The sequence below is a fragment of the Anser brachyrhynchus genome, assembly GCF_964034855.1.
Source record: "Anser brachyrhynchus genome assembly, chromosome: 4".
NCBI classification, from domain to species: Eukaryota; Metazoa; Chordata; class Aves; order Anseriformes; family Anatidae; genus Anser; species Anser brachyrhynchus.
The window spans coordinates 15,772,965-15,792,306 of NC_137698.1; the positions used below are offsets into that span (position 1 = coordinate 15,772,965).

At 41.2% G+C, this 19,342-nt stretch overlaps 1 protein-coding gene across 3 annotated transcripts in view; it reads right to left on the reverse strand.

The window, feature by feature from the left end:
• The window catches only part of MOB1B (MOB kinase activator 1B), a 42,395-nt gene that overhangs the window by 7,304 nt on the left and 15,749 nt on the right, over nucleotides 1–19,342 (reverse strand). For all 3 annotated transcript variants that reach the window (XM_080589260.1, XM_080589261.1, XM_080589262.1), the window contains exons 2-4: nucleotides 13,477–13,643; nucleotides 8,953–9,046; nucleotides 2,266–2,399 (exon numbers count right to left, since the gene is read on the reverse strand). In XM_080589260.1, the coding sequence (XP_080445386.1) occupies nucleotides 2,266–2,399; nucleotides 8,953–9,046; nucleotides 13,477–13,643 (395 nt within the window). The remainder of the gene's footprint in view (nucleotides 1–2,265; nucleotides 2,400–8,952; nucleotides 9,047–13,476; nucleotides 13,644–19,342) is intronic.

Here is a 19,342-nt window from a genome sequence, read left to right on the forward strand (position 1 = left end):
TGGTGACAAGATGAGGGGGAATGGGCTAAAGTTGTGCCAGGGGAGGTTTAGGTTGGATATTAGGAAGAACTTCTTTACTGAAAGGGTTGTTAGGCACTGGAATGGGCTGCCCAGGGAAGTGGTTGAGTCACCATCCCTGGAGGTCTTTAAGAGACGTTTAGATGTGGAGCTTAGTGATATGGTTTAGTGGAGGACTTGTTAGTATTAGGTAAGAGATTGGACTGGGTAATCTTGGAGGTCTCTTCCAACCTAGACGATTCTGTGATTCTGTGATTCATTTCACTCAGCAATTCTGTCTGTAAATCACACAATGCACTTAGACCAACGCACAAGGACAAGCTCATTAGAAGACCGCAGGGGAGGTTTCTCTCCCTCCAGTAGTTCAGTGGCTTACAAATTCACCCCAAGACAAATTCAACTACATTTCTATGCTGAACACACCAGATACATTTGTGTTGGTAGCTGAAATCCCCTTCAATATCAATCACATTTTACTGTTCGTTTGGCTACAGTGAAGTAAGAAAAGATGCTCTCTCCCAGCTGTCTCGTGCTCTGTGAAGAGATTCAGTTTCCATCTAGCTCATCATCATCCCTTTGCCTGGGGCTACTGCTTTCTTACCTGCCTGCTGAGGAACTGACACATGCTCCTTTCACTCTTTGCAGTGAAAATGACGCAGGACATGTAAAATCAGTTTCAACAGCCAATCTCTGTCAGTGTACAAGTTCTATTAATATTGGTTAGGAAATTGCAACCAGCCACTGGGAGCAATAATCTATTTAGCCAACACAAGTTTAAAAAAAAAACAACGCACAATTATTGACCATCTAAGTAGATGAAACTTGTCTAGCTTCTCATCACATAACAGATTTCCCAGACACCTTAGTTCTTTTGCAGTCCTTCCAGCTTGTGAAGTCCTGTCAGGCGGCCAGTGGCCAAAGCTGGATGCTGGTGGCCAATCATGATTTTAATAACGCTTTAAAATTCTAGAAATAAAATTTCCACACTTCACTTCAGCTTGTCCTGCTTATATATACATCACATTTCCTTCATCGGCTACTGCATCACATGCAAAGTTCATATTTAATTGCTTATCCACTGTGGCTTTAAGTCCCTTTTGGCATCACTGCATTTCAAAAATATATCCTATTAAAAAATAAATCTTCACTTATTTTCATTCATACTTACAATCTTAAAAAGTATATGCTGAAGTGAAAAAAAGATCCATTTCTGACGTAGTCTTTTAAGCACCGCTTTAATATAAGCTGTAAGTATTTAATATCACTCCTTTTAGTAACAAGACTTCTACCCCAGCTCTGAACTCTACCCTGAAACACTAAAACAAGTGTCACAGTATGTGAAGATACTATGTTCACATCTACCAAGCAGGGAAGATTTAGATTTTTGTCACTCTTCTCAAACTAACCAATCTTCTTTGCATATCTGCTTAACATAAGTAAAAACAAATGCCACTTGATTCTGACAGGTGGCCCTGTAACTCTGAATAGGCTTATTGAAAATGTGTCAAATGCCTCAGAAGCTACGGACAAAATACAAGCAATTAAGAGATCTCCCTTCCTTTTTCTACAATGGCTCATAGCCCTATGAGTGGTAGTGTATTGGAAAACTGCCAGTTTGGAGCTTTAGAACAAATTGTCCTCCGTGCCTCCAGCAGGATTTTCTTCTCCTTTTCATTTCAGGAACAGTGGTTGTTCGTTATTTTCCTCCTCCATTTCTGCAAGAAACCCTCTTAAAAATATGTCTTCCATCTTCATTTGAAAAGAAAAAAAATCATGCAATTAGGATGAAAGATGCAGTTCAGCTTCCTTGGAAGTAAGGTCTAGAAGTTCCTGATGAGGACCTAGTGTCTTTCCTTTATCAAAAATCTGCTAGTTTGCTCCAATTTATTGGTTATAAGATTTAGAGAACCTCCTACATATTTTTAAGGAAACAACCCACCTTTCAAAACTAAAAACAAAAAAAAAATCAGATTTGATCAAAAAAGACAGTTAAGTAGAAACAAAGCTTCCTGCATTCATAATTGTTAGATATTTACTAAAAATATTAACACATGGATCAGAGCTCATGTACTACCACATGAAGTTTATCTTAACAGATCCAAGTGTCTTTCTATATATAATGTTACCTTTTAGAGTTGCCCTACTCCAGGATAGTCATTTAGGAGACCTTACAATGCTACAAGACTTGAATATTCCTGTACAACTGTAATCCAAACACATTGTTCAATTTTACTTTATTTACATTACCTATTTTAGAAGGAAATAGCGTTTCATCATCCAGCTGATCCTGGACCCAAGTCATCAGGTAATCTATGTACTTTGGTGCGGAGCACTTGATTGGCTTCTTTATGTTTGTCCCATCTGCCCAGTGGTACTCGTATCTGGGGTGGGATGACAGCAAGACATTTCTTAACACAAGTGAATCATTTATAACAAGGCCTAGAAGGTGGCTCTTCCTGCACCACTCCCTGTACTCCCACACCCTCCCACAGCCCTTCCTTGAAACAAGGGTCCAAATGCTCCCAACATCATCTGCAACTGCTCGGTACCGAACCTCCCCATAGTAAACAAAATAAATTACGAGCTGTTGATATGAAACATCAAAAATTTACATTATATTCTCCCGAGAAAAAGCTAAGCTTCAGGGCTCAAAAAAGTGAGCGCAGCCAACTGATTTCAAAGGGTGCTTCATGCAGTCGGCCCTGGTAGCTGTTGGTTCTTCACCTCTGCCTGCAGAGAGCCGCAAAGCAAGTGACACTGCTCAACAGCTATATTAGCTGCCAAAGCCACCCCAAATATTTTTTGAATTTCTTTCCACCTGAAAACAGACTTAAAGGTTTTGCAGAACTGAAGACCGAACTACATTGGTTCTTGCCAGAGATCCCAAATTATGATTGGATTAAAGGCATGGAAAAGATTCAGAGGTAAGTTAATGCCAAGGAATACTACTAAAAAACCAGAAGCTGGTGCAAAGTGCATTTCATCCAACAGTTAGAAGAAAGCTTCTAGATTAAATAGTCATCTTTATGTTCGTATCGGATGGTCTAGTATTACCATGCAGCACCCAGAACTAGCCCAAGATGCACAAAGTCTCAGTTTCCAGCTCTACCACTGACTCACTGGATAGCTGCAGTCTTTTACCTTAGTTTTTCTATCTGTAAATAAGGTGACATCACACCTTCAACAAAGCCCTGATGTCACTATAGAGCAATAAAACATGCACTCTTTTCATCCTTTTCTATTCATAGGGCTAATGGCATTGACATCTTTTACATGGCACATAAGGAGTAGATTGCAGCTTCATTCATTTCACAGTTGCCACTTTAACCTGAGCAATTATAAAACCATGGAAAGCTGTATTAAACAGCATCCATTTGCATGCACAACCAGAAATAAGTCCTCATGAAATTAGAACAGATTTTTTTGGCTGGCTTGGGGTGCACATTGCACACAAGCCCAGACAGAAGAGAAAACAGCTTACCATGGGAACATATAGCTGGAAAAAAGAAAGAGAGAGAGAAAGAAAAAAAAAGATGACAACACAAAAACAACCTGTGTTTAACCCTGGGAGTCTGACAATACCAGCTTTCAAGTGAACCACAGTGTTCCTTTCTGTTTCTTGCTGAGTACAAATGCATATACCTCAGTATTCCCTGCCAATCTGTTAACATCTGAGCAGGTTTTTTTTGTTTTTGTTTTTTCTTTTCCCCTCATCAGCACAGCCACGCGTAGCCATCTCTTAGATCTAAAAGCAGCATAATTCCCCACGTCTGTTTTAGATCGTCCAGCCTTGCTCAGCCAAGCGGCCAAAGAGCATTGCTGCAGAGTGGCTATCTGCGGGGCAAGCCTGCTACCCAGCCAGAAATGAAGACGACTGCTGAGCTCTGCAGCTCTGAAATCCTCCCAAAGAAATGAATGAATAATGGCTCAGACTAGCTGCACCAACCACTCCTCTTATTAAAAAACAACCACAAGGGTAGTACTGTCAGCTCACTCGTGCTTTTACAGGAAACATACCCACCACATCTACAAGTTCTATCCCAGTTCTCTTGAGAAGAATTTGAAGAGATGTTATTAACAGCTAATGTTTCTTCTTTTCATGGAGGAAAACATGCTCAGCTGTTAGGTTTTCAGTACAGCGGTAGCATACCACACTGTTTGGGCTGCAAACAGCACCATCTGAACTTTCTCTTGCTATCTGCAATTAATATTGTGAGGACATTTGGGAAAGTTTTCTATTTTAAAGATCATACACATCATTTCACACAAGGCTTAACCGTATCTGATCCATTTGGCTTCAAATTCTGTTTAACATGTTTACTTTTGTCAGAACAGTAACCGGAGGAACATTTTCACAACAAACAAATTTTATGAGTGATTCCGAGTGTGCAGCTAACAATGCTATAAAAGGACACTATTTTTAGAATGGTAAGAAATTAGAAGGTCTGAAAGCATTTTGAAATCATCTCTCAAAATACACAAGGAAATTCCATATGCAGTGAATAGACCACAGTATTTCTAGCATGAACAAAATCGGTATTCCTCACCACCCAGTATTACCCAAACACTGAGATTTAAGTGGTATTAACATAGGACAAATGCCAGCTCTTAGCTAAGGTGCCAGATTCAATCTAGAGGCAAATAGAATAAGAAGAAAAAATCTAAATTACATGCTAAATCTCATCCAAATAGCATATATCCCCAAGACAGCTCCTCCTCCCAAGACTATGCATTAGTTCTGCATTTTTTAGAGAAAGGAGCGCCGTAGAATTACCTTTAAATAACACAGCTCTTAAGAAACATAAAAGATGTGCCTTGACAAAAATGAAGTCAAACTCCCCAGGCTCCACACAGTTGGTATGTAATGTTCATGGTTGTCCCTACACTGTCAAAGGGCTTGGGGTCAGCAAGGGAGGGGAAAATGAATTCTTCTGACAACCTTAAAAACATCACCAAAAAAAACCCCAAAAAATCAAGAATTTTAGCAAAAGAGGAAAAAAAAAAGAATTCTTAAACATAAAACCAAAATCAACCAAAAAAAAATCCACACATTATGGAATTATTTCAACAGCTACAGGATACGAGAGGTAAAAAAAAAAAAGACACATTAACTCCCTAACTCAAGTTTTTGAGCGAACACCTACAGCTCTGATGATAGATACAAGCTGATTTTATTGTGATAAGGGGCTCCTGTAGGGGAAATAAATTTAAAGAATTTTTTACAATAGAGTATAGGTTTTATGGACAACAACGTATGATAGAGCAAGAAATACAGAGTTCACATTAGCAAGTGCAGGGGAAAACCTAGGAAACCCTAATGACTGTGAGAAATTTTTCTAATACTAATAAATGCAAGTTATTTGCCATCTATAAATAGATAACCCAATTGTGCTTCTCACACATGTCTAACTATAAACATTTATAGAACCAGCTTCTCTATCAGCCAATTAAAAGTACTTGGCTTGGAGAAAAAAAGGTTTAAAGTAAAATTAAAGTTGTTACCTTTTCCAAGAGCAATAAGATACCGTGGTTCAGTAACGTCTTTTAAAAGACTCTGGGACATATATTTGGACCTATCGTTTCTAAATCTCAGTAAAATTCTATTAAATCAGAGAGCTGGAAAGTGCCATATTCTGTTTTGTGTCTCAGTCATCAAGGAATACAGGTGCAAAATGGAGTGCCAAAACAAGGCAAAAGGACCGACATTGCTGAGAGATGCAGGGTATTTCAAGGACGTGATTAACTGGTTATTTCTTTATTTACTGCTATGGACACACTGGATGGAAGATAGCACATGAACATTCAGCTACAGTGTATTACACCAGTGTGGGATTTATGGGAGGCTGTCCACTTCCGAGTGTCACGCTACTCATATTTGACATCTAAACTTAGAAGCACTGTGGACCTGAAGCCTCATGAAAATCAAAAGGGTCTCACCACCACTAACAGTGAGCTTAGTTCACTCACTCAAATGCCTAAATATGGATTTGAGAACCTCAGTTCAGACATCCAGTTTTGAAAAATGCAGCAGACACGTCCTTCCTTTGTGTTCTTATTTAAGGCATGGTTGTAAAACCACAGAGGAAAATAAAGAAAACTCCCCTCATCCCATACTGGTCAATAAACATATTACTTTTACGCAGGTTCTTAATGTGTTATCATGCCTGTTGCATTGACGATGACTAAACTGATACATGAACAGTAAGGAAGTGAAAATCAGCTAGGGTTTGTTTGGGTAAAAAATGGCTTGTCTTTGCAGACATGAAAAGAATGGAATATTACTATGAGAAAGCATATATTTTGGAAGAAATCAGATAATTTTCTCAAATTATTAGACAATGAGCTGTGCAGCAGGAAAGAGATCTGTTCTTGATGTTTATGCCAATCCTTAACTAACTCAAGGTACTAATGCCCTGTTAGACTAATTCAGCAATCCTTCCAGCAAAGACAAGTCTAAAATAAATGTAAGTGATCTCACAGCACACATGCCTCATGTTAACAGAATGGCCAAACTGGATTTCAGTTGGATTTTATCATTCCTAACCTAAAAGCAGCGTTCAGCTCCCCAACTCCCACCCATTCAGACCAGGAAGCTTTGGTGGGTCCCAAAAATTGACTTGCCTCAGCCAAGGCTTCCTGGTCAAGATCACTACCAAGAAAAACCAGACGACCCAGGCGGTACCTACCCAGCCCCAGGCATTTGCTTATCACTGAAGGTAGCCCTTGAGAGGAGGAAACCACCCCAACATCAAAAATAAATACACAAAGCCCACACACAAACCCAGGTGAGCTGCCTGTTTTTCCATCGTCTGCTTCAGACTTGTCAGTTGTGCTACAAAAATTGTGACTGAGCCACTATGAGTTCCAAACAGCTACCTATGTATGCACCAGCAGCTTACAACCCTTTTTTAATACAGGGGCCATAAATGTTTTTCCACTGGGAACATGTAGGCCTGTGTCTGTACAATACCAACGCACTCCAAACTCTGAGTTATTAAAATAAAGAGAAAACCCCAAGTGTGGATGTAATTATACTAGCTTGCAAGTAACTTACATGACTTAACTTGCACAGAAAATTAATAAATAAAAGGAAATCAGACTGTAAAGCCACGGCGTGCTTGCTGGTTTTAGTTCTCCCCAGCTACTCATGCTACTGCTGCCTAACCTGTTTCAAATGACCTTATACAAATTGTTTCAGCTAACTCACACTCTTTTATCTGAAAGAGAGGAGTATGCAGTAACGGTGGCGGCTCAGCCATGCTTGTAAGCAGACAGCAACCTTCACCCTAGAAGCACGAAAGAGCTCGTAAGACTCAATGCCTCCTCAACTAGTACAGCTTGAGCCAGAAGATAACAGGAAACAGAGATAAGAAAAAACAACAACTGTAAATATCAGAGCTGTTGCTCTAATAGGTTTTCTACCAGTACTTCCCTAAAAATATTTTGCAGGTCACCTTTAACTTAAAGAAAGGCCACGCTCACTCAAACCAGAACCACAATACATGCTCTGCTGCCAGTCACCGCCAGCCAAACAAATCACCTGTTCCTGTGCCTGCCTGGCCCTGGCCCCTCAGACACAGGCACATTTCTGACCCTCTTTCACAAACCCCATCCCTGAGCACAGGTGGGGCCTGCAGAGTTCGGGGAATGCTGTGCAAATCCTAGGGACAAGGTCACCTAATTAAAAAGTTGGCAGAATGCTTTTCTTGGCCTCTAGCGACTCTCTCCTACCCTGCTTCATAACTGCTTGAGTACTACATCAATTTCCGTCAATGGTTATCAGTGTCTTTGGAAAGAAATAAATTGTTTAGACTGGCAACCAGAAAGCTAAGCCTTTAATAATTAACCTCCGTCCCCAAGTAACCGCTTGTCATTCAGACAAACAAAGCAAACAAATATTTTCATGCTCTTATTTAATAACCAAGGGCCTGTTCTGCATGCCAAAGCACAAAGCAGACAATGGGCTAAGTTATTGCACAAGCCTATTCCAAAGATCTTTTGTATAATAGTAAACTTTATTTCTTTTGTATTTTCACCCCCCTTCCCCGCTTTGCAGCAGCAGGTCTGCCTGCCCACGCTGGTTTTGGCATTCAGCAGCATCCATTGTTAGTTTAACAACGTAGCACCAACCCTCTTCTCAGTCAGTCTGGCTGCTTTCGCCTTGCAGAGCTCGTACCCTCCCGCCTCACCAGCTCTCCCTCCCAGCAGCACCACTTTGCTCGACCTAGGCTCCCCACCTCACTGGCTGGCAGTTACTGGCTTCAGACATTAACAACAAATGTCATTAGAGAGGAGGAAAAAGTGGAAGAGAGGATCGGTTTCCTTTGCTGTTTATTTAAGATTTTAAGGTAAAAAGGAAGCAGTGCCTTCCCTCTCCACTTGCTCAGAAATGCAGTTATTTTCCTTTTTGGAGGACATGAAGCAGACGGAGAGAGAGCAAGCACAAACATCACATTGGGTAGCCGTACAAAAGCGTAAGCAACAATCAAGGAAGTGAAACTTAACTGAGTGACAGCGTAGGGGATTCTAACTCAGAGTACTCAAACCTACAGCCAAGTTTCTTTCTGCAGTACCTAGTCAAACACCTAAAAGAAAGATTTTGCTAAATCTTAATCGAATGCTGACAGATAAAAGCTTCCAGTCTTCATTTTAAAAGTCCTCATTAACATTTCAGAACAAAAAAAGAGAAAACAGTTTTGATAGTCAGGCTACCTCCCAGACTAAATAAAAATAAAAAAATAGAGAGTACCTTTCCATTCCCCACTCCCTTACAAAGGGCCATGGCTTTTTCCCCCACAGGTAACAAAAGAAGACACCCCTTCCACCCACAGAGGTTATCTTTTCTTTGGCACTCAGGTGAGTTAGTCTCTTTCAAACGCAAAAGCATCTCAAAAATTTATGTACACACGCAGCAATGAGTAAAAATAATCTTACTTTGGGCCAGCAGACATCACTGGGCAACTCTCCTCCGTGCAGAAGTCCGTGATGGTTCCATAAAGCATATTGATCTGGTTGAAAAAGTCGACGGCTGTAAAGCATTTAAACCATCCATTATCACTCTGCAGTTTAACTGCAACACAAGCTTCCTACAGTCTAAACTAAAATGCACGCTGCTAGTGAGGGACCTGGAATATTTTTCATGATAAAACCTCATTGTTATTGCTTTTTAAGATATGTTATAAAGAAGATGCAGAATGCAACCAACAACTTTCTAGACTGCCCTCTAGCAAGAACTACATAACCATTCACTGTAGCAAAACTTTAATTTGAAAAAAAAAAAAAAGGTAAAAGAAAGCTGTTATTTATTTTTCTAAATGTTTGGTGCATTTCATTAGAACCCCAAATTCTACTGGCAAGGCTGTAAAAAAAAAAAAAATAATTCCAGTGTAAACTTTCAAAGCAGAGAGAACTGTTAGATATTAGCTGAGGTCCCCCAAGCTTTGCATCCAAAAGACTATCTTTCCAAAGAATATTTATGCTGTGTTCAAACAATAAATGGGAAGGGAGGTGGGAGTTAGACAAGGCATACAGTCAAGTGACTTCTGTTCCTTTGATTATTAATTAATCACCACCAGTTAATATTTTGTCCAATATGTTTCCTCTTTTACAAACTATCCTTGGATATTTCTTTTGGGGAGTTATTCCTTAAGTTTGGTTGCAAGTTTGCGATAAATGTTCTTAGACATTCTTTTTAAACAGTTTACTGCTGAATCACTGAAATAAATAAAAGACCCAAAGTTAACATATCTAGCTATTCCCATTGCCCTAACTACTTTAAATGGATGCTCAAGCACTTAGAACTCTTTGAAAGCAAGGCTCTTCTTCAATAACCTAAGAGCAGGTTCAGTTTTTAGCAACCATGGTCACTGTGATCAATTTATAAAATCCACTTTCAATGCCTAGTCCCCCTTGCATCTACTGGGGAGCGCAGCACATTCCCAAGGTATCAATATGTAAGTTTATCTTTTCAAAGTAACTTTCAGACAATGGATAACATGGGTTACAATTGAAAGGGGACTTATATTAAGCAGCAGGAAGCAAAATTTCAATTAGGCAGGGTTAAATTCTTACCACTAAGAGCATAACATGGTTCCAGTGTAACATTTTACTCAATACTCCTACCTTCCTTATCCAGCAACAACTACTGTAACTTGTGCTTCTGGATGAACCCGAGCAATACAAGCATACAAGAACTTAAGACTTGTGGGAGTAGCTTTGGTGTCCTTACTCATCTATCCCATGTTTTCATCATATGCGTGCATGAAATTCAGCAATTCAGCCATATACAAAGTAAAAATAGACTTAATGTCCCAGTGCCCAGTCCACACTCTACCATTTCTCCTGCTAGGAGCATCAGGCCTCCCATCTCTGACAACAGGAGCTTTTACAGCTCAAATTTCGTCATCATGCGAGGCTAGTCCTCACGAGAAACCAGTACGTAGTCTGTCTGAGATCAGCACCACGTAAGACTTACTTTATTTAAGTGTTACCTGCGTGATACCCACAACTCAAGGCATCAGTGACAGACCGTTCCTTTATTGAGACGGATTTCAGGAATACTCAGCTAAAACCGCTTATATCATTAAATAGACATGCGCTATCCAATTTAGTGCTGAGGTGACAAAGCTCTTCATTCTGAACAAATGGGATTGTTTTTCTGAAACCGGCCTCTGCAGTAGTTAAACAAATGTGTGTGTCTTCGCTTCAAAATTGACCTTTTTAGAGTCATCAGTTCCAACAGTGAACACTCATACAACCAATCTGCAGGACCCTGTGGAATGACCAACAACAACATGCTCCTCTCAGCCTGCTGCTATGCCAAAGAAAAGTCAGTGCATTACTTTGTAGCCAGACCAAATTGGTGCTCTTTGCTTAAGTCTAGAGAGAATTACAATTACACTGTAATGCAATGGAGGTTGACATCCTCAATGTAAGCAATAGGAAATATAGTATACTATTAAAGTAACTGATGGCTACGGGAATAGGAGGGTTAAATACTGTAACTATCCTCACTGAATATTCAGGAGTATAAACAAAGATTACATGCACATCCTGGCAGCAAATTACAGCTACTGCTCAGCAGACGCAAGATCCAAGCTACAGCTGTGTCACACAACTTCCCAGGTATCTAAAAAGGGAAGCAGATAAAAACTGGTATGGCATGCACCTAGCGCAGTTCATCTCCAGCAACAAAAAACGTTTTTCTCCCTTACAAAGCACCAGCAGAAAATGGCAAGACAACTTTGGGAAGGGTTGATAAAGTTAGAGAGGACAAGAAGGGCTGCAAAGCTTGTTTCGGTGGGCAGGGGAGAGGTATTTAACACTGCAAAGGCAGCAAGAAGTGGGTATATGCAGCCCTTGTTTCATAAGTGTACACAAGAACAGCTAATTAAGTTTCCATTCCCTGCTCCCAGTAGAAACCACAGCCCAGTGTTTGCTTCGAGGCAAGCATGTTCAAAAAACCCACACAGACTTCGACAAGATGACTGATTATTGTGAATCCCACACTTGCAAGTCTCAGAAGGCCATGAGACACACCACCCAGCCACCACAGCCAGCAGCGCCTGACAAACAAGAAAAATGCAAGATCCTCCTTTCCAACATCTATAAAGCAATACAGTGCCTTTGCACATTTTCATTTCCTCTTTTTACTCATGGTTAAGTTTTAAGGGTTTAGGTTACTTTTCGCGCATGCTTTTCTACTTGAAGCACACATTGTCTGGTGTAAGTTTTTATTACTACAAAGATAAGGATGAATTGGACTTGTGAACTCATCAAAAACTGTACATAAAACTGAAAATAAACTCATCACACACTTCTCACCTTTTCATTTTTTATTTTGAAAATATACTTCAAAAATTTACATGTCAATTTACAAGTCAACTCATTACCATAAGACACCAGCAAGGCTAAGAGTCAAGCAAGAACTGGCAGAGCAGAGCACATTCTTCCTCTGCTCTTACTGTTATGAAGGGCAAAACCAATGACATTAAGTCATTTACATCATTTACTTGTTAAGTTTTTTGATCAATAGAAGAGGCTCACAGCTACCATTAACTGGTACGAGGTGTGGTAGACAGATGTTGTAAATCAAGGGAGCATCTAATGAGCTTCTCACTTTTAAAAAACAAACAACAACAACAAAAAAAACACTAAAACCTCACTTTGCTGCAAGGAGGCATGAAAAAAGACCATTTCGTTACAAAATGCAGCTGTTACCACGAGCCAGTCTTGTCAAACGTTTCACTGTGTTTTGCCAGCCAGCTAATTTAGTGGTTATATCATTTGGGAGCTGAAAAAAAGAGGAGACATGGAGTGGGGGAACCACCAAAAGGGAAGGATGCAAGCAATATATCAAGCACTGTTAGTAATGCTTACTCGTAAGAACGGGCTGGCTCTTTTTCTAGACAGTTTTGCAATGCAGCATGAACAAACTTGTATAAAGAATGGTGTCAGTATGACAGTTCACATCCCAAATATGTCAAAGAGCAAAAAGAAATAGAAGTACTGAAAATAAGCAATTAGAAGACATTTATCCTAAGCGTAATCTATACTGCTCTGCAGTGCACAATCAGTACTCTACTTGCAGGCCAATTCAAAGACACAAAAGACAAGGAAATACCGAGACAAGGCACAGAGTCTGTGGCAGCCAAAATCCTGCACGGCTATAGAGCATGATAGAGTTTGGGTTAATCCATTCTCTAAGGGTAGAAGGAAGGCAGCAAATCATGCTGCAAGGAGAGGGAGAAAGAAATATGGTCAAGCAATCAGAATTTGGGCATCGTTGTTTGGCCTAGTCTAGCATAAAAAAAGAGAGCTAGGAAAAACAGCTTTAGAGAAGTTAAACAAACAAAATCAGAGACTTACCAGAGCAAGGGCTCACTACTTGGTAGAAACAAAAGGAAAGGACTAACTTTAGGAACATTGCAAAGATTATCTCTGGGTTTGTAATGGGCAAAAGGAAAGACAAGCGACATGTGACTCACATCTTAATATCCTTTAGACCTGGTCCTCACACTTACCTAAATTAAGGTACTACGCTTCGCATGCAGAGGCTTGCCTATACTGTTGAGTAACCACCCTAGCTGCAAAAGAGCTAGCTTAAACATATTAAGATGGCACTGACGGGCTCTTTTCTAAAAACAGCAGTGGCATTTCTACCTCAGCACTTGTTTGCGATCAAGCGCTCAGATTTTAACCACTCAGAATAAGAATTATTTTGTTAACAGGAACATATTTTTGGCACGGGGAGCTTAAGGAGTTTTGTCTCAGTGAGCCATTCTGCATACACCAGCACTAAATGATATGACATTCACCTCTCCCCACTTCAGCACAGCGCAGAGTGGTGCATGTACGACAAAGGAGCCCACCCCACTAGAAAGGAGCACACAGTTGTTTTCCCACAAGTGTCAGCCCACATTTAACACCCCCTCACAAAAAAACTGTTAGCTGACTTACTGTTAACTGCAACCCATTCATTTAAGTCTTCACCCTCTGGAAGCATAACAGCCATCCGGAGGTTACCACTTCCAAGCGTGGCCTCGGCATGTTTGAGCAGCTCGTACTGGTGAGAACCCTCTGGAATATTCTTCTTTGGTTTGAAGGTTTTGGAAGAGCGACTGCCGCTGTGAAAGGGAGAGGAAACGTTTAGAGAACTTACAGAAAGGGAGGAGGCAAGAAGTCGCGCGCAAGCACAGGATTAGCATCAAAAACACTTCTTCCACTCCCATATTTTCATGTCCAAAAGGATATTTAACAAAAACTGGGATACAAAAGTAACAGGTGCTTTGGCTTTTAAAATAAAATAAAATATATTCTTCTCTGCTACCCTGCCTTCTCATCTGTTCACCTTACCACTAAGCCAGCTGGACATTTCGGAATGCTCAGCCTCCCTTCATCCCCTCAGCAAGTAGGATCCTAGGCAAGACGTGACCAGAACTATTTCCTTCCCCAGAAGTTGTACAGCCACACGTAAAGGATAGCAGCCCAGCCAAACAGAAATCTTCTTTATTCTAAACAGTCATGAATCTTCTCATGGTAAAAAAAGATAACAAATAACAGATAAATCCAACATCCACCTTCAGGAGCCTGTTCAGACCCTCATCTTTTCAAATCATGTATGGTGTGTTAAGTAGTTACTACGAATTAAGCTGCTGTTATTTACAAAAGCATATTTTCTGCAGGCCCAGCTGATTCAGAATAGTATCTTTGCTACCTCAATTCACCAGCAGTGTATTAGATCAAAACATCCACATCTAGAGGGGGTTAGGGGCTTAAAATGCCAACATAAAATACACTTTCCAAGCATCTGGTATTGTTTAGAAACTTTTCAAGACACTGTTGCTCAAAAATATGCAACTGCTTTAGCTGAATTCTGGTATAATTCCACATTTTCCACAAGCTTTCTACATCATTTTCCCCTTGTTTCACAGCACACAGACCTTTTAGTCTGTCAAGAAATACAGATGGCAACTTTTACAACTTTCATATAGATCATTTTCCTGCCTATAATTTTGTTTAAAAAACATGGACTGACTCAAGAAAAAAGTTTAGATACCTACATTTCAAATGATGGTAGTGAGCCTGGATAGCAGGTAAGCCCCTAGCAAGTCAGAAACATGACGTGCAAAAGTAAATATTTGAAGAAGTGTCAAATGAGCCAACACTTGTGAATGTTTCAGTGTATGGGCTGAGGAAAAAAAGGGTTGGAAAAAGAAAATTGATCTCTTGATTCCAACGAAAGTAAGTGCAAAGAGGTGAAATCCAGGCAGCTGAATTTTCATTACAAGCACTGACCAGTTCTCATTTCTTTAACCAAGTCTGCCGTTTTTTCCCCAGCTCTCCATAGGACAGAACAGAAATTTTTGTTGGTGAAGGGTAAGGATGCTCTCAGGCTCACCACACGTCTGAACGTCCAGGAGTTGTAGCTCACCTTTGAGGCAATTCTACCCTAGCCACCTTGTTACACAGAAGCGCTGCAACAAACTTGTTTCTGGCATTTCAGTTTCCCCACCACACCACACTACAGCCATGAACAGAAAACTAACAAAGGAGATCATTTGTTTCTACAATCCTACACGCCAACAGCTCTGGCAGAGATGCAATGCACACCAAAGAAGGCAACAACATTTCTTCTTTCCAAAAGACGACAGGTGATCGAGAATACATCATACACCAAATGTACGACAAAAATCTCCACAGTTTGGTTAAATCTAAACTTAAAACAAGAGTAGGGGGAGAAGAAAACACGCAGAAACTGGAGATATATGAGTTTTCCATTTCTTTTAGGCAAGTAACATCATCTTTGCAGGAACATCCCTGGGTATTACTCTCCCTTGGCACAATGCAGCAGCAGCATCCGCCCCCATCCCACAGGCTCTCAGGGTCATCCTGCTTCCTAAGCCTCATAAAGAAGCTCTTTGCTGGACTAAAGGGGACCGTGGGATGGTAGAGCTGAACAGGCCATGCCCATTCATACACATGTTAGAGTAATACCAAGGAGTATCTAATGCAGTCAGCTGCAAAAAGCAGCTAAGATCCAGAATTAGGAAGAGGATGCGTATAGCTCCCATCTCTTCTGCTACACGACACTTCTAATGTGCACCCAGTCATTTGCATTACACCCTAAGCAAGGATACCAGATTCAAATCTTAAATAAAATAATTGCCTCCCAGTGGGAGTGAGAAGCTACTGCGGCTCAGGGAGTTCCCTTCCCCTCCCACCCCACCCCAGCCACCTGCATTTGTTGCCAGGCCACGCTCAAACTCACTCAGAAGAAAGAGCACCTGTTGAAATAAAAAATATATACATGAAAAAAAATAGAGAACACTTTTAACTGACTGTTTAGAGATGCAGGGTTTTCCTCCTCGGGAACACACAGCCACAATGCCAACAAGGGAATAAAAATACAACTTGGAACATCTGGCAATTGCCTTGGTGTATGTCTGCAGAACAGGGCTGGCACAAAGCAATACCCACAGCAACTGAAGACCGAGAGCGACTGGTATTTTTATCTTCCCACGTGTGTCAGTGTAAGCAGAAGAAAAAGCAGCACAAGATGAAGACAAGCACGGCACTTCCTGACCTGCTCAGAAGATTTTGCCTTCTGCATCGTAATATGACAACGAGGGAATCCAAGTCCTGATACTTGCAAGAAATTCAAACCAAAGGTTCCCAAAGACTTACCACCGCTCCAAAGCTCAGGTCATCCATTCATCAATCATCATAAAACAGAAAGGAAAATAAGATATTCCCTTCCCCCTCGATGTACACAGATTCCCTAATTCTTAAAACTTAAGCCCTCCTTCCCTCTCCCTGTTTCAAAACCTAACATACATCAGCTTCTCTTCCACAACGCTGTCATTTTATAAAGAGATGAAGACTGAAGAACTTAACCGCTGTAACTGGTCTGGTGTCGTTGCCCGAGGCAAGATCCACAGCCTCATCACAGAGACTACTACTGGGTGCATGGAGCTCCCCGAGTGTGGTGAGGAAAGCTCCATCCAGACAGAGGGAGCACTTACCGGAGGGATTCAGATTATCAAGAGCAGTACCCCACTTCCAGCTTCAGCTGAAAACCTTTGTTTGGGGAGGAGACAGTAGGGGAAAATACAAAGCAGTAGCTATAAGAAAGTTACTTCGTAACTCAACCAAGAAACTGTTTGTTTGGATGTTATCAGAGGTTAAGCCACCAGAAGGAGTGAGGGTTTGAGAACCAAGCACAAGGGAAAGTATGGTGAGGGAACTCCCTAAATAGCCCAGTCTATTTTGAGCAAACTCTGGGTAAGAATTCACACCCCAGACCATGAGCTTGCGAGATAACAAACCAAGTCATCGCCGGTCAGGTGAACAGTCAGCAGAGATCTTCTATGGTCAAGGCAGCAGAAAAAACACAAGTCGGAAACAGGTATTGCTTCATCTCTGCTATCCCCTTCCCATATCCAGGGGTTTTCTTTCCACAAGCTGGCAAAATTTCTGAGAGGATACACAATGCTTGATCTCGTCAACTCCCCCAGATAAGCCACCTCGTATTCGTGTATCTACCTTTGGCTCCTTTACCTTTCGGACCCCTGCTTTTCTAATTCAGCACAGCCAACCTAAGACAGCAGGAAATTGTCTCATGCGAAAGGCAGGCAGGCATCCCAAAGGAAAAGTAATTAGGATAAATGCAGGCTGCTAGCAATCCCATGCTATGGAAATATCTGCAATTTTGGCAATACATTATCAGAATTCCATGCACTTGTGCAGTTGGCCATATGCGAAGCCAGTTATCTGCACACGCAGTCACACGCTCCTTATTACAGAGTTCAGGGACACAACAGCCCAGCACAGCTTTCCTCAGCCAAACCGCTCACAGACAAGTTTGCTCATGGGCAGTCTAGTTGTAAATGGTGCTGCAAACACGGTTTCAGCTTACTAGTTCGGTAGCTCTCCTGTTCTTTAATCAAAACCATCCTCATTTATTTATGTCTTAGCACCATCAGTTGAATACCCCTTCAAAAGGCTCCCTTATTGAGTAATCCTGCTTATTCCCCAAATCCAGCACATGGCAGCATCTTCTTCCTGCATTATGATTCCCAACACTGAGATGTAAATGCCTTAAAAAAAAAAAAAGTATCTTTTCATTCTTCCTATTACGTTAATCCCTTACCTGTGGCAGATTTATAAAGTCCTCCTGTTCCACATCTATTTCCCCACGTTCTTGGGCATAAACTAGAAAAGTTAACTTCTGAAAGTTCCGTCTGGTGACCAATAATACAAGCAGTAATACAAGGCTTGGTCAAGTACGACGTGTTTGTCATAATAGAATCAGCTGCATCTGTGAACCTGTTCTCCTGAGAACTTAAAAACACCCCGAGCTGGCAGGTTGCAGCCACCTTTCCCTGTTTAGACTTTCTGAACTCTCCTTCAGTTTCAAAAACGTACATTGCATTAATGAAGTCGTGAAAGGGAACAGAAAAGTCTCACAAATACCCCACTGAGGATCCTTGTGCATAAAAAGGTCACAAAATGGGGAAATGTTGCATCAGACCCAGTATTTGTCACCACCAATTTCTAGTCTTCCTGAAAGAGCTGACTTCTCAAGAATTTCTTCCAAATCCGAGGACGTTTTGCTGCCTTTACTCCCACGTCCAACATTTCGAGCAAATTATGCCCTTCTATTTTTATAGGTAAGTGCAGCTACAGCAGTGCCAGATGCAGCTCAACCTAGCACTAAATGAGGAAACGTGTTCAAAGCCATTGACTCATTGTGCCAGGACGAGTCTCGAAGCCTGCCGAGGAAGCCGCACCTCTGAGCCGCAAGGAGCGCTTCCCACTGTCAGAAGCCCACACGCTGCTTGGCCTCACAAAGACGTCACAACGTGCTTACGAGCAAGAATACAACATTTCCTCCAAAGCTGTAATTTTATCTAGCCATCTGCTGACAGGGAGGGTTTTTAATCAGGCGGATCCTGCTGCCTGGTCTGTCGTAGGTTTGCAGGATGATGCTTCCAGAAGAAAAGAAAATTCTCAGGCATCCTACTTGCACCACACTTCGCACCCTGCCTCACAGCCCACTCCAGCCTCAAATGCAGCATTGGCAAATCTTTTATAATCCAAGCAGTTAAAAAACCAGCCTAACCTCCTGGTTCATTTCTTTTTAACTGGGGGAAAGGAGCCACTTAAACCTTCACGGTCCTGCTGGAAGCACTCTGGCTGACCTGGCTTACACCTCCTCATACCCAAGGGATTTGTGCACTCGAGTCTTTTGCTAGAGCTTTTTACCTATTTCTACAAGGTCTGCTGCATCTCCATGGAAACCTGAATTAAAACAGAAAAGTTAGCATCCTTATGCAGAAAACTTAAGGCTTCACAGTTTGTTCTTACCATTAATGTCAAATTCTTACCTACTGTTGTGTCCAAGACGGTTCAAACTGACAAGCAAAAACCCTGCCGCAAGTCCTGTGGATGCGGATGGAGGCCCAAATCCTGCCTCTATCCAGGCTGCCAACATATCTGTTTTGCTGCAGTACCACATCCTGAAGCTCTGAAATACTGACAGTGCTCCAACATCTTCTCCAAATTCCTCTCCGGTGAAAAAGTCCAGACGGCGTTATCCCCTAATTCACTAACACTTCATTAAAGCATCTTAAGCTAGCCCAGTGCTTACAAAACATGCAATCACTACGTCACTGGCAAAATGGAAGAAGGAGAAGAGGAAACACCACCCTGGAGAAGACACAGAACAATCCGAAAACTCTTTTTTCCCCCCCTCGCACACCTGATCACACATAGCATACAGAACTGACACGTTTTTCAAGTAATTAACATCTTATTTTTAAAA